Consider the following 14,631-nt stretch of genomic DNA (forward strand, 5'->3'; position numbering starts at 1 on the left):
GTGTCAACTCGGGGAATTTCACAGCAACTTCATTGCAGTGTTAATGTAAGCCTTACTAGTGACTAATAAATAAATTTTACTTTAACATGCCTGGCAGCATCCGTGGCAAGAAAAATGGTTTGCTTTGCATGCAAAAAAAATGACTTTTTCAGAACTGGTCACATTTCACTCAAAGCGTTAACTTTCTTTCTCTCAACAGATGAGCATTTCCTGATTTTATTTAAGCTTCCCACAGTCTGCTGCTTCTGCCGTCACACGGAAGTTATGTCAACTATTTAAGTATGAAAATTCAAGCAGATTTAAATCCGCCCGGGCAGATTTCCTAATTCCTCTAAGCTATCAGCTCTGGCGAGAATCAGGAAGTACAAGTTGGTGGGGGGAGAATGTTCCTTATCTGCATACATTTCAACTGTTTCCTGGCAACATAACAATTTTTGACGTCACATGCAGAGAGATATAACCTGTGGCTCCAGTGTTGAGATCAGTTGAACACAGAGTAAGGTGTGATTGGAATGCACCTTCCGGAATTAGTAAATGGGGAGCGCTACAAACAGAGTTTGGTGAGTATTGAGTTTTCTCACAGATAACAGAGTTTTAGAAAATTACTTTTTAAGGCGTTGTTTCCACCAGCAACTCACTTCTTGGAGGGGCATTTTTTAAACTTACAGTCTGCGTCAAGTGTCTTGAGCCTTGCCCAGACTCATTAGCGAAGAGCTCGAACTCAGGGCTGTGCTGAGCTGGGCTGTACTGGAATGGATTAAGCTACTGCTGAGCCGCTGGCGCTCCACAGGCACTTAAGTCCCCACGACCACTCTTTGGTAGTGAAGGAGTCACTGTGAGGTTCAAAGTCAGGAATCACCAGCTCCAGTCCTTGATCTGGGTTCAAGAAAGGGGGAGCAGAAATCAGTTCTCCGTATGATAGGAAGTCAAGTTTTGGTGGTTGACTTGTCACGGTTACGGCAGGAACCTTAGAGCATGTGTCAAATAGACGATCAAATGAGGCACTGACTCAAAAAAACTGTTTGCTGGTAACATTTAGGTTGTAAGGGCGAAAAGTTAACTCTTTGTAGTTCCTTCTTTGTCTGTATAAGGCATTGCTCACTGTGATCTCTCCATAATTGCCATGACTATATATATATATTATATAGATATATACACGCAGAGGCACATGCTGCGTCTTGTGCTGACATTACAAGAGGGCAGCGTCGAAAATACAACCTTTCAAAACCAACCTGTGCAGCCTTAAACAGTGAAAGAGAACAGAGTGTTGATAGAGACTGGAACAAACTAATCTTGAACTGATAGAGTCAAGAAACCCGCCCTTCCCACCTTCACCCACTCCCCCTCCCCACCAATCCACACCACAGTGTAACTTTGAGAATTACTGTTGGCCTACGTTTGTTTTCATGTGTTATTTTTATCTGTCTCTTAAGCGCCAGCAAGGTCAATAAGTGCTCACTTGCTTTCTTATATTAACTGTTTCCTGTTGGATCTGATGCGTTTGTGAATGTTACTCAGAGAGCGTGGGTAAAATGTGAAACTTGCTATCTTGTTGAGGCCAATGATACATTTAAGGGGAAACTGGGTAAGTACACAGTAGGGGCAAAGGAATGCAGGGCGTACAAATAGGTATAATGAAGCAAGCTAGGGAGCATAAGCACCATTGTAGACTTTTTTGACTGAATGTTTTTCTTCTGTGCTGCAAAGTTCGATGTAATTCCATGTACAGCTTGTTACAAAATGGCTCTAAAGTGTTCCTCTAGTCTATATCCAGGAGCACAGCTCCCAATACCTCTTGAAAGAATCTTTCCATGGGAGCACGTCATGTGGAGTGTGGTATTACCCAGTCTTGAATCCAGAAGGTCAAGTTCTCGCTCTGTTTCAGTTCCTATATTTTCCTGATTAAACATAGAAATTGTTTTAGAAAATGACCTGGTTTCACATCACTAGCTGGTGGAGAAACGCCTACCACCGCTGCCCCCAGACCCTGCCGCAACTCCCCTCCACACCTTGTTTTGTTTCGCTGCTTGGTTGGAGAAAAGCGAATGAGAACAGGATGGGTTAATTCTCAGTGTTACGTGGGACCATTCCGTGTCCAGTAACACTGCAAAATAGATCATTAGAATGTGTAGGAAACATTAAGAAGTAAACATTGGTGGCGTTTTGCGTTATATAGAAACGCTGGGATATTTTACTACATGGTGCTATATAAATGTAACTGTTGCTCATACGAGAGGGTTTGAGGCTATGTTTCTTGGAATGCGTAAAATTTAAGGAAATTCTAGACTAACTGAACTCAGAAGTGGTTAAATCAACTTCTTCTATTGTAGCCATTCATTTCTTTTCAAAGGAAAAGTGAAATGGAATTCTTGTTCCTGACTGAGAAGTTTGTTAAAGTTCTAAGAAGTTTATTTTTTTGCAGTAGGTGCAAGAAAATCATATTAGTTTAATGGGGGGTACATTCCAGCAGCTATTTAATGTTGTTGACAAATATTCAGTCTTGGATCCTGGAGGGAGCCAGGGAGGCACCACAAGTCCACACTAAACCAACTTTATTTCATTCATTCATGGTATATGGACATCACTGACAAGGCCAGCATTTGTTACCCATCCTCAATTGCCCCTGAAATGGTGATTGATGAACCACCTTTCCAAAGTGTAGGTACACCCACAATGCTGTTAGGGAAGGAATTCCAGGATTTTGACTCAACGACAATGAAGGAACGGTGATGTAATTCCAAGTCAGGATGGTACATGGCTTGGAGGGTTACTTACAGTTGATGGAGTTCTCATGAGCACTGCTACCCCATTTTCCTCTAGGTTATAGCCTTAGGAAGGTGTTGTTGAAGGAGCCTTGGCAAGCTCCTATAGTGCATCTTGTATAGTGTGGACTGCTGCCACTTTGGGCTGTTGATGACGGGGATGAATGTTTAAGGGGAGGTGGGTGGGGTGCCAGACAAGCTTTGTCCTGGGTTGAGCTTCTTGAGTGTTGTTGGAGCTGCACTCATCCAGGCAGGTTGGAGTACTCGCATCATTCTTTGACTTGTGCCTTTGGACAGACTTTGCAGAAGGTAAGTTACTTGCTACATCATTCCCAGCCTTTGACCTGCTCTTAGAGTAACAGTATTAATTCAGCTGGATCAATTTCTGGCCACTGGCAATCCAGCAATGGTAATGCCATTGGGTATCAAGGGAACTGGCTAAACTCACTCCTGTTGGAGACGGACATTGCCTGGCACATGTTTCATTTATCAGCCCAAGCCTGAACGTTGCCATGACCTTGCTGCCTTTGAACATGGATTACTTCAGTAGCTGAGGATTGTGCAATCATCAGCGGACATCCCATTTCTGACATTATGCTGGAGGGAATGGATCCTTGTGCTCTATTTCTCTTTGATCATTTTGCACTTGTTCCTTCCGAATCTCCAACAATTTCATTCTGACCCTTTGTTCTCACTTGCGCTCAGAATTGCCAGCACTAGTCCCCTTGATTGTTTTTCACTATTCTTCCACCATTGTTGAAAGGTTAAGGTGCTGAAGTGTAGTAGGCATTTGTGGCACTTCACTCACACATCAGAATGGAATAAACTGAAGAAAGTCGAGCACGCCCTAGACTGTGAAATTCCCTCCAAAAACTTTACCGCTTCCCTACCTCTCTCCCCTTCTTTAACATGCTCCTTTTTGACGAAACTTTGAGAAACCTTTCTTAATGACTTCTTCTTGGGTGGAGTCTCAATTTTGCATGTGCTACTTTTTGTACTGCTGTTGACATGAGAAGGATTTGATATTGAATGGGATACAGACAATGGAGATTTGGAAATATGGAAGGAGGAGAAGTAGGGAAGAGATGGATGATTGTTCAGGATTAGGGAATGGTAGAAACTTAGGAGATATGTGGGGTAACTGGCAAAGGGAAGGGAATCAGCACAGAGAGGTGGGTGGAGGTCTCAACCTTAGTGGCTGTTATGAGGTTCGCACACATGTTGCTGGAGGTAAATGAGGAGGACACAGTCGAGAGGGGTGTAAGATTGTGTTGAAGGTGGAGAAAAGAAACTGGGATTATCTTTTCATTCCAGGATGATCCTAGATTAGTGAGCAACCTTGTTAGGGGAGAATAGGGCTCAACAGGACTTGTTGTGGACCAATTATATCCAGCAATAAATAGCATTGGGTTATTTCTTTTAGTTGTATTCCTTTGAGCACAAACTGTAGCTCAGCAAACAGTTACGTTATTGGCCAAGCACAGTAAAGAAAATTGCTCCACAGTAATCACACTTCTACTGAATCCCAGTATTAACTGACACTGCCCTCTGGTCCAATCAGATTCATGTTTGTTCATTAAAGGCCTTGAAAGTTCTAGCGTCCTCCACTATAGAGGTGAGGGAAACTGATGGAACTCGGTCATCCCTGCAAGATACCTTCTTTACAAAGGCTGTGACTAAGTCTGTATCCTGGGCAATCTGCCATTGAGAAGTGGAAGGCTCGGTGAGATGAGTCAGTAACTGGGAGGTGGATTTGAGCTGTCCCTTGGATGGCTCCAATTTTTCCTCTTTCTGGGAAAGCACCTGACTTCCTCTCTGCACATCACTGAAAGGGCAGAGAATTAAACTGAGCTGCTTAATTATCCAACACGCCTAGTCTTTTCCTTATGACACAGCGTGGCAGTGCGCCATGGCAGACGGGTAGCTTTCAGCAGTGTGTCCCAGAAGATAGGACATCAAATTCCGTTAAAGTAGCAACCTGAGGATTTAGTACTAGCTTGCAAGTAGAGCTTTATGCATGGCCTGTCCACAGTACTCTTGGCTTGGGGTCAGGGGATTGTGGGTTTGCACCAAGGCCTCTGGAACATTTGAGGTGAAGCCACATCATCAGAACCCGCTGTCCTTTAGACTTGGATGAGCTATTGAACCATCTGGGTTTTTTTTTTAAATCAGGACGTTTGTCTCCTGGCCCATCAAACTTTTTTATATCAACCAACATATCATCAGATATACAGTTTAACTGCTTTTTCGCTTCTCTGTTGTTGGGCAGTCTGCTGTTCTTAACTGTGCAACAGCCATTGCACTGAAGGAAGAAATTAGTTGAAGGAACTAAGTTTCAACATGTCATGCTGGCATTTATTATAACCATGCTGCACTGGGGCAAAGATCGCTTTTATAAGTTTTGTAACTTTGTACGTTTTTTGTGGCTTGAAATAAAAGAAAAGCTAACAGTGCATACAGCAGTCCAAGATAGAGAGAAGGTACAAGGTCTAAACCATTCAAGCAGCTATTTCATGAATCAGTTACAATGATAAGCATGTTGACTTCACGACAAGATATGCAGATCCATTTAAACTGTGCATGGATGGTCAGGAGGCCTTGTGTTACACCAGACCATGATTTGGGGTGAGGTAAATGAATCAGGAGGGGTAATCATTTGACCAATGTCAAAAAAAGAAAATGATGGTAGCTTGATGGTTATAATTATGGTGAATATTTTGGAATTATGCAAATAGGAATTATAATTTGTTGATCCAACTTGTACAGCCAACATAAATGGATCATCAAGATAATTCATTTAATCCTCAAATTGGGTTCATTAAGATAGTTTCAATTAAGTAAAGTGGGAGATACTCCTTCCATGAAAATGTTGAAAATACTCAGCAGGTCTGGCAGCATCTATGGAGAGAGAAACAGAGAGGGCAATTTTACCATTTTTTCTCTAAGTGCTGGGCGGACTTGAAACTGGGAGAGTTCCAGATCTGTCTTTTGGGCGTGTTTTCAGGCCCCCCATGTGCACTCTGCCTGCAAAGGTTTGAGCGAGCCTGTTGCTTGCTGCAAAATCCTGCGGGCGGGGCTTAACACGCCCAAAAGCCTGCAGAGGGAGGTAATGCGCATGTGAAGGCCTCTGATGCTGCACATGTGCATTAGCAATAGCAGGGGTCTGACAGAAAAGAGAGAGCTGTCAGGCCCCTGCTAGTGCAGGCAGCCTGAGGCAACTCCCCACCTGCAATCGTGCAGGCCCATGGCCCCCACCAATCCCCCCGCCGCCCAGACTGATCGTGGACCCGACTCCCCACCGATCGCGAACCCGCCGGCCTCCCCCCACCAATCGCGAACCCGCCGGCCTCCCCCCACCGATCGCGGACCCGCCACCCTCCCCCACTGATCGCTGAAGTGGCAGCGGGCCCCTGCCCCATTGGTCCCTCCCCATTAGCCCGGCCCCAACTGGCCCCTCCCAAATTTGCCCCGCCCACTGGCACTGCCCTGTAGGCATTTCCCAGGTGCCCATTAAGCAGTGCCCAGGTGCCAGACTGGCAAGGCCCAGGTGCCAGGGTGGCATTGCCTGTCTGGCACTGCCCGAGGGGCACCATCCCTTGCCCTCGGCCTCCCCGGGGGCCCTCAGTGGCCTCCAGTCCCACCGGCAGGGCCAAGTCGATTGCTCCCCATTCATGGGGAGCATGTCTATTCCTCGCCGGTGAGGACCTTTCCCGGCGAGGTCATAAAGGGGGGGGGGGGGGGGGGGGGTTGAGCCGGGACGATTGAGCGTTGGGTTCGCTAAGCAGATATTAAACAACATTAAAATACATTAACCTGCCTCTCGCCCATTTCTGACGAGAGGCTGACCGTGCCAGAAATCGGCGCTTGTAAAATGACGCTGATTAATCGCACTAAGTGCTTTAAGCCCATTTTACCGCCGCGTTGCGCCCGAAAATGGACGTAAAGCGATGATAAAATCGCCCCCAGAGTTGAAGATCTTTCATCAGAACTCCTATCCTGTTCTCCAGTTCTGACCAGGGCAGCACGAATCAGCCCATCGGGAGCTTAAACGACTCAGGCATTTGCACCGTCTGTCCGTGCGACAGAATCTCCTCAGGGTCCCAACGCAGAACAGCAGCTGAAATCACTGCTGCTGACCCCGGGGGATTGATATTCACTCGGGTTCTCCCTACACGGATGCTGCCAGGGCTGCAGCGTATTTCCAGCAATTACAGTGTTTAGATGATGAGTATTTGCAGTATTTATCGATGACCTAATCTTTGTAAACAGCAGTATGACTAAACAGCAAAGAGGTTACTTTTCAGCCACTGAGGATTAGCCTTTTGCATGTGTCTGAAAGTGCAATGTGAGGCAATTGTTGAGAATTTATTTGCCAGCATGAGTGGGTTTATTCTGTACACCAGCAATTCTGGAATAATTTTTGAATAGAAACTCAGTTTCTCGTTAACCAATGTCTGCCAACAATAAAATGAATTCTGAGTCATTTTTTTACAACAAAGATTTGGCTACCTGGGACTGTAAGGAAGACTTAAGTAACTGGAAGCACTTTGTGAAGATAACCCTTTCTGCAATTGAGCATAGATAAACTCTCCACTCTGGTCTGCGTTTGTGTCTGCTTTGGTAACCTCAGTTTTGCATTGTTAATAATACAAATCTCTATCAACTTCCTAGGAGCTAAATTCAAAGGAACGTGGGAATTGCTCGCAGGGAAACATGAGCTTGACGGAACATGCACAATACAGCCACAAACCCTCCTTGGACCTCCCTACCTGGGGCAAAAATATCCTGGTTGATGCCTCCCACACTACAAAGACTAGTCCTACCAAACAGAAACTGGCTTCCAATGAAGTCCAGTCAAATAACGAGTGGAAAAGTAGCAGCTCAAAAGAATACCGAACGGACAATAAACTGGAGGCAGAGGGTGGGACCAGGCAGGGCTGCGAGGACTCCCCACTGAGTTCCCTCGACTCCTCGGATTTGCACATGAAGGTGGACTTCTTCCGTAAGTTGGGTTACTCAACAGAACAGATTCATGTGGTTTTCCAAAAGGTGGACAGCAATGCCGATACCAACACCATACTCGGAGAGTTAGTGAAGGCACAAGGCAATGTGGAAAAGGAGAATGTACCAGAGGATGTGCCAGTGCCTCTCTTGGTGTCTCGTGGACTTCCTTTAGTCAAAACCCTGAATAATGGGCCAGTGACTGAAGAGGTGCAGGAGCAGGAAGTCAACTTGCGAGCAATAGTGATAGATGGCAGCAATGTTGCAATGAGGTATGTTGCTGATGTTATGTTTTTTGCCAATTCCTGTTCACAGCTTGTAGGACCATGTTGTCAACCAACGCTGCCTTATTGGTGTAAAAGCATAGGTATATAAAAGTGCAAGGTATATTGCCCACGTATTTTTACGTGGGGTGGTGCAATGGTTAGCAGTGCTGCCTCATTGCGCCAGGGACCTGGCTTCAATTCTGGCCTTGGGTGACTGTCTGTGTGGAGTTTGTACATTCTCCCCGTGTCTGCATGGGTTTCCCCCCGGGTGCTCCAGTTTCCTCCCACGGTCCAGAGATGTGTAGGTTTGGTGGATTGGCCATGGGAAATATGCAGGGTTTAGGGCGGGGGAGAGGGCCTGGGTAAGATATTCTGTCAGAGAGTTGGTGCAGACTCGATGGGCCGAATAGCCTCTTCTGCACTGTAGGGATTCTATGATTCTTAGGGTTTCAATTTCGATTCACCAAAAGATTACAAATGAGAAAACAAACAGTGGATCCCACCCCGTGATCTTTAATTTTCACATGCAAAGGTGTGTATTGGAACCAGCAGGCTCATAAAGGTGACATGGGAATACTCTGACCAAATGAAAGGAGCAGGAATGTGACACTGGGGCCCACATTATGTGATGCAAGACTGTTCTTCACCACCTGTCCCCACTTCCCTGACCTGAGTCAATGTGCCCACATTTAGCTGAGTAACCGGAAGGCAGACGGGTGGCATAGTAGCACAGTGGTTAGCACAGCTGCTTCACAGCTCCAGAGACTTGGGTTCGATTCCCGGCTCGGGTCACTGTCTGTGTGGAGTTTGCATATTCTCCTCGTGTCTACGTGGGTTTCCTCCGGGTGCTCCGGTTTCCTCCCACAGTCCAAAGATGTGCGGGTTAGGTTGATTCACCATGCTAAAAAATTGCCCCTTAGATGAGATGCGTAGGTTAGAGGGATTAGCGGGTAAAATATGTGGGGGTAGAGCCTGGGTGAGATTGGGGTCGGTGCAGACTCGATGGGCCAAATGGCCTCTTTCTGCACTGTAGAGATTCTATGGATTCTATAGATTCTACATGGGTCAGGCACATTTCTACAAGCCAACGGGCACACCTCACCCACTTCTCCCCCGACCCCATGTGGAGGGTCCGCTGGAGGTCAGTGTTTCAACTTGGAGTGGCCCCATTCAGTCAGAGAACTAGAGGTTTTACACTCTTTACACTGTCAAAATCCCCTCCCCACCTCAATCCTCCACTTTTTTGATTCTACCCTCCTCACCCCCCCCCCCCACCCCCCCCCACTCTACACCACCCCTGCCCCATTCCTCTGGGGAAAATTCCATGTTCAACATGGGGTTTCTGGCTTTCCCCGCCTCAGGAATCATTGTTCCCTGAATTCCAAGTATCTCATTATAGCTGGGCTGGGAATGGCCAAGGGAATTGACCATCGTAAATCAACTCCTGCCTCTGAACTTTACACAAGCTTGAAACTGATGAGAGAATTCCCGGAACCACTTGACGTTCCGGGAATCTTTGTCCCTGTTTCCTGTATTGATTCCGTACCTTTGACCCGCCGGTGACTCACCAGTTACACATATCTTCACGCATAAACCTTTTAGAAATCGTATGCAAATAGGCCTGCACTTCCTTCTGAGGGGAATTTTCAACTCTGGCACAGCCTGCAGAGGAGAACATACTGTATCTGTCGCCAGATGCTGCATAAGATAATGGTTGTGCAATTGGAAAGGTTCCAGGGAGAGTTGCCTCCAGTGCATTGAAGTGTTTATAGCCTCATGGGGGTGCTGCAATTTTAACTCATTCACAACCGGCGAGAGAGGGTCAGTGGGGCGGTTAAGTTGTCAAATATGCAAAATTTGACCTCAATCTGCCACAAACATGCTTGCTTCCATTCTAAGTGTGTGGGTTTGAGGGGGCTGGCTTGTGCAACTTGCAGATCTATCATTATTACATTGAAAAGAGCATCTGTTCCTGATTTTTGTTTTGTTGCCGTTGAAACTTGATGTTGCCTGGTCAGGTTCCCCTTGGCTCAGGAACTCAGGTGGCTGAACAGAGGGGCAGCGAGAGGATGCGTCTGACAGCCTGACGTTGTGGGCAAGAGGAGCAGTATTGATCCCCCCGTCTGGCTGGGTTTCTGCTGCCGCAGTGGGAGGCGATAGCCTAGTGGCATTATCATTAAACTATTAATCTAGCAACTCGGCTAATGTTCTGGGGACCTGGGTACGAATCCTACCATGGTAGATGACGGAATTTGAATTCAATAAAAAATATCTGTGATTAAGAATCTATTGATGACCATGAAACAATTGTCAGAAAAACCAATCTGGTTCATTAATGTCCTTTAGGGAAGGGAATCTGCCATCCTTACTTGGCCTACATGTGACTCCAGAGCCATAGTAATGTGTTTGACTCTCAACTGCCCTCAGGCAAGTAGGGTTGGGCAATAAATGCTGTAAGAAGTTTAACAACACCAGGTTAAAGTCCAACAGGTTTATTTGGTAGCAAAAGCCACACAAGCTTTCGGAGCCCCAAGCCCCTTCTTCAGGTGAGACTCACCTGAAGAAGGGGCTTGGGGCTCCGAAAGCTTGTGTGGCTTTTGCTACCAAATAAATCTGTTGGACCTTAACCTGGTGTTGTTAAACTTCTTACTGTGTTTACCCCAGTCCAATGCCGGCATCTCCACATCAATAAATGCTAGCTAGCCAGCAACGCCCATGTCCCATGGAAGAAACAAAGAGTTCTCGCACCCAGTTCCAGGTGTTCAAGAGTTTGGAAGGTGCCATCAAAGAAGCCCATCTCAAAGCTATGACAGGCTTGTCAGACATCTCATTAAATGGCCCATTATCAAAGCAGTTGCTTTAAGCATATTTCTAATGGGTGTTTCCATAAAGAATGGAACAAATCCGAACAGGCCTGATCCAGTTCACCTGGAAATCAGTATACTTTCCATTCCATGAGACACTCATTCCGCCCTGATACAGCACCAAGACGTTAAAACTGTGACCATGGTTTGAGCTTTCGAATTTCGACCTTAAAAAAGTAACCCTGAAGCTTCATGATGAGGACAACATGGGCAAGCTCAACACCAAACTAACTTCATTCAGCCCTTTATTTTCATCCAAACAAATGATGACAATACCACAGTACATGAATTAGCAAGATTAGAGAGTAGACCAAACACTAAGATTAAACCCTACACTATCCCTAATTTCAGAGTTTCAAATCTTTCGGACCAATGCCATCTTTTGTATTCAGTCCTTTTACTGGTTTCTTTTGTGGAACAATTTATAAAATTTCAATTTATTATTTTCACATGGAAAATATAAAACTGTAAATCAGCACCCCCACCCCCCGAAGTTTAATAATGTTCTTATATAACATATTTTACACAAATTTGGTGAAGATTTAGCTATGTTAGCACTGCTGCCTCACAGCGCCAGGGACCCGGGTTCAATTCCGGCCCCAGGTCACTGTGTGAAGTTTGTGCGTTCTTCCCGTGCCTGCGTGTGTTTCCTCCAGGTGCTCCGGTTTCCTCCCACAGTCCAAAGATGGGCAAGTTAGGCTGAATGGCCATGATAAATTCCCGTTTAGTGTCAGGGGGATTAGCAGGGTAAATGCCTGGGGTTACGGGGATAGGGCCTGGGTTGGATTGTTATCAGCGCAGGCTCGATGGGCCAAATGACCTCCTTCTGCACTGTAGGGATTCTGTTCTATGATTCTATGTATTTGAGAACAATCCAAAATGCTCCTCTTAATGAAGAAAAGTTTCATATCAGCAAACACAAAGCAATGGGGGGCTAGCATTTATTGATGTGGAGATGCTGGCGTTGGACTGGGGTAAACACTCACACTTACTGAGGTAAACACTTTAGTAAGTCGAACTAAAACACTGCTGTTTGCAATTTAGTTGAACATATAGCGGAACTGGCCGTGCTCTCATGCCCTCAGAGTAAGAAAAAGATTTGCAGTGCACTGGGTCATGAAGGCAGCACATTTTTAAAACAACTATGTTTTACAAAACTATGATGCAATAACAAGCATTGCACAATTCATCCCATGATGGTTGGAATGAGGAGAAACGAACCAAAGGCAGCTCTTGGCTAAAGATGAACAATTGTAACAAAGGCAGCAAATTGAGAGGCTGCATTCATCCTGCATTTATACATGGTCCTGGTTCTGAATATTCTCTCCAACCATCACCTCGGGGTATGAGTTCAGTGTTAGGATGGCTGAGCATGTGTCAAACTCACATGGTCGCCAGTGTGAGACATGTGCCAGTCTCATTACCATCTGGTGAGATCATAAGGCCTCCAGCTAGGGATCCATGAGTCCTGGGCGGCGAGGAATAGGGTTGTGTGAGCAACCTGAGGTCACCCATACTGGCGATCTGGTGGGCTGGTGTTAGCCTGATGGAGGGGAATTGTGATCTAAAAGAGCTCCCTATTCCTCCTGGCTCACAAGAAAGCCCAAAGATATTGAAACAATCTTCCTAGCTTGTCCCGACTCCAGCTTTGGTCCAGGTTTCTCTGATAGTTTTGCCTCTGTGTAGGGTTGTGCATTAATGTCTCTGAATCCTCTTTGGGTCATATGATGCCAACTTTTGCATATTTACAAGGCCTCTACCTGTTTGTGACCAAGGAAGAATTTGTTTATTTATCTATTTATTAGTGTCACAAATAGGCTTACATTAACACCGCAATGAAGTTACTGTGAAAATCCCCTAGTCGCCACACTCCGGCATTTGTTTGCGTACACCGAGGGAGAATTTAGCGTGGCCAATGCACCCTAACCAGCACGTCTTTCGGACCGTGGGAGGGAACCGGAGCACTCCGAGGAAACCCACGCAGACACGAGGAGAACATGCAGACTCCGCACAGACAGTGACCCAGGTTCCTGACACTGTGAGGCAGCAATGCTAACCACTATGCCACCGTGCCGCCCCGAATTTGCCTGCTCAAATGGCAGCAAGTAGGAATGTAGCAGGGACATGTAGCCTCAATTCTCACCCCTGTACCCTGCTTTCTTTGGACCAGGAAGAATTTACAATCAGCATTTATCTTTTTAGATCATGGATTGAGGAAATCCCCCCATTATCTGCAGGTAAAATCAACAAGAATTGCAAATTCATCATCATTACTTCAATAAGGAAACTTTTGTTCTTGTTATTGATCTTGGTGATATCATAAGTGCTATAAATTTGGAAACCACTTTAAACATCCAAAGAGCACAGCTGTTTCCTTATTGCTAGCATGCTAGTGCCAAATGATCCTTGCCCAACTGTGCCCTGCAAGACAAGCTAAATATACCGGTAATTGTGCTTTAACTCCATTCTGTCGATTACATTCTTGTGACAATTGCACAATATGAAGTTTATTTATGAGTGTCAGAAGTAGGCTTACATTAACACTGCAATGAAGTTACTGTGAAAATCCCCAAGCCGCCACACTCCGGTGCCTGTTCGGGTACACTGAAGAATTTAGCATGGCCAATCCACCTCACCTGCACGTCTTTGGACTGTGGGAGGAAACCGGAGCATCCAGAGGAAACCCACGCAGGTACAGGGAGAATGTGCAAACTCCACACAGACAGTGACCCAAGCCAGGGATCGAACCCGGGTCCCTGGAGCCGAGGCAGCAGTGCTAACCATTGTGCCACCCGTGCCACCTCGCTATGCGATGATTGTACTTTCTAAAGAAAATGACAAATGCTACTTCTAGTTTAGGTGACGCCATCCAAGAATGTGCTTAAACGGGTCGCCTGAGCAAACTTCAGAAACGGCGCAGTAATTATAATAGTTGGAGGTTAGGAAATTATTAGACTTTATAAACAAGTATCACTGATGGAGATCGTTTCTACTTCCTGGCGTGGGTGCTGTGCTGCGTGACATACAACCTCAGAGGAAATTGTTTAGTGATGCAGTACGTCACGTTGTTTGAGCCATGGCTTAGTGGTTGCACCTGACTCAGAAAGTCAAGGGTTCTAGTCGGTCTCTGGAGACCTGGGCACAAGTTCTTAAGCTGTCATTCCCGCGCTCTACTGAGGGAGTGCCGCACTGTCAGATTGCCTTTTAAAAGCTGAAAGATTAAACTGAGGCACTGCCTGCTCTCTCAGGTAGACGTTAGGGAACTCAAGGTACTATTTTGAAGAAGAACATGAAAGTTCTCCTCGGTGCCCTGAGCAATAAACATCCCTCAACCAATCCATAAAAGTAGGTTATCTGGTTGTTATCAAATTACTGTATCCAGGAACTTGTTTTCAGCAAACTGCTTCGTACATTTTCCATATTACAGCAGTGACTACACTTCAAAATTATTTCACTATCTGAAAAGTGTTGATATGAGATAAAAAGGTCTTGAAAATCTCTACAAATGCGACACAGTGGTTAGCACTGCTGCCTCACAGGACCAGGGATCCAGGTTCGATTCCAGCCTTGGGTAACTGTCTGTGTGGAGTTTGCACATTCTCCCCGTGTCTGCATGGGTTTCCTTCGGGTGCTCTGGTTTCCTCCCACAGCCCAAAGATGTGCAGCTTAGGTGGATTGGCCATGCTAAATTGCCCCTTGGTGCCCCAGGATGTGCAGGATAAGTGGATTCGCCATGGT

General features: G+C 45.8%; 1 protein-coding gene across 1 annotated transcript in view; it reads left to right on the forward strand.

Moving 5' to 3' along the window:
• The first annotated feature begins 250 nt into the window (after positions 1–250).
• zc3h12aa (zinc finger CCCH-type containing 12Aa) overlaps positions 251–14,631 on the forward strand; it is a 28,497-nt gene continuing 14,116 nt past the window's right edge. Inside the window, exons 1-2 of the mRNA XM_078237785.1 lie at positions 251–560; positions 7,434–8,035. Of these exons, the coding sequence (XP_078093911.1) occupies positions 513–560; positions 7,434–8,035 (650 nt within the window). The 5' untranslated portion in view covers positions 251–512. The remainder of the gene's footprint in view (positions 561–7,433; positions 8,036–14,631) is intronic.

Source organism: Mustelus asterias, chromosome 21 (assembly GCF_964213995.1).
Source record: "Mustelus asterias chromosome 21, sMusAst1.hap1.1, whole genome shotgun sequence".
Taxonomy (NCBI): domain Eukaryota; kingdom Metazoa; phylum Chordata; class Chondrichthyes; order Carcharhiniformes; family Triakidae; genus Mustelus; species Mustelus asterias.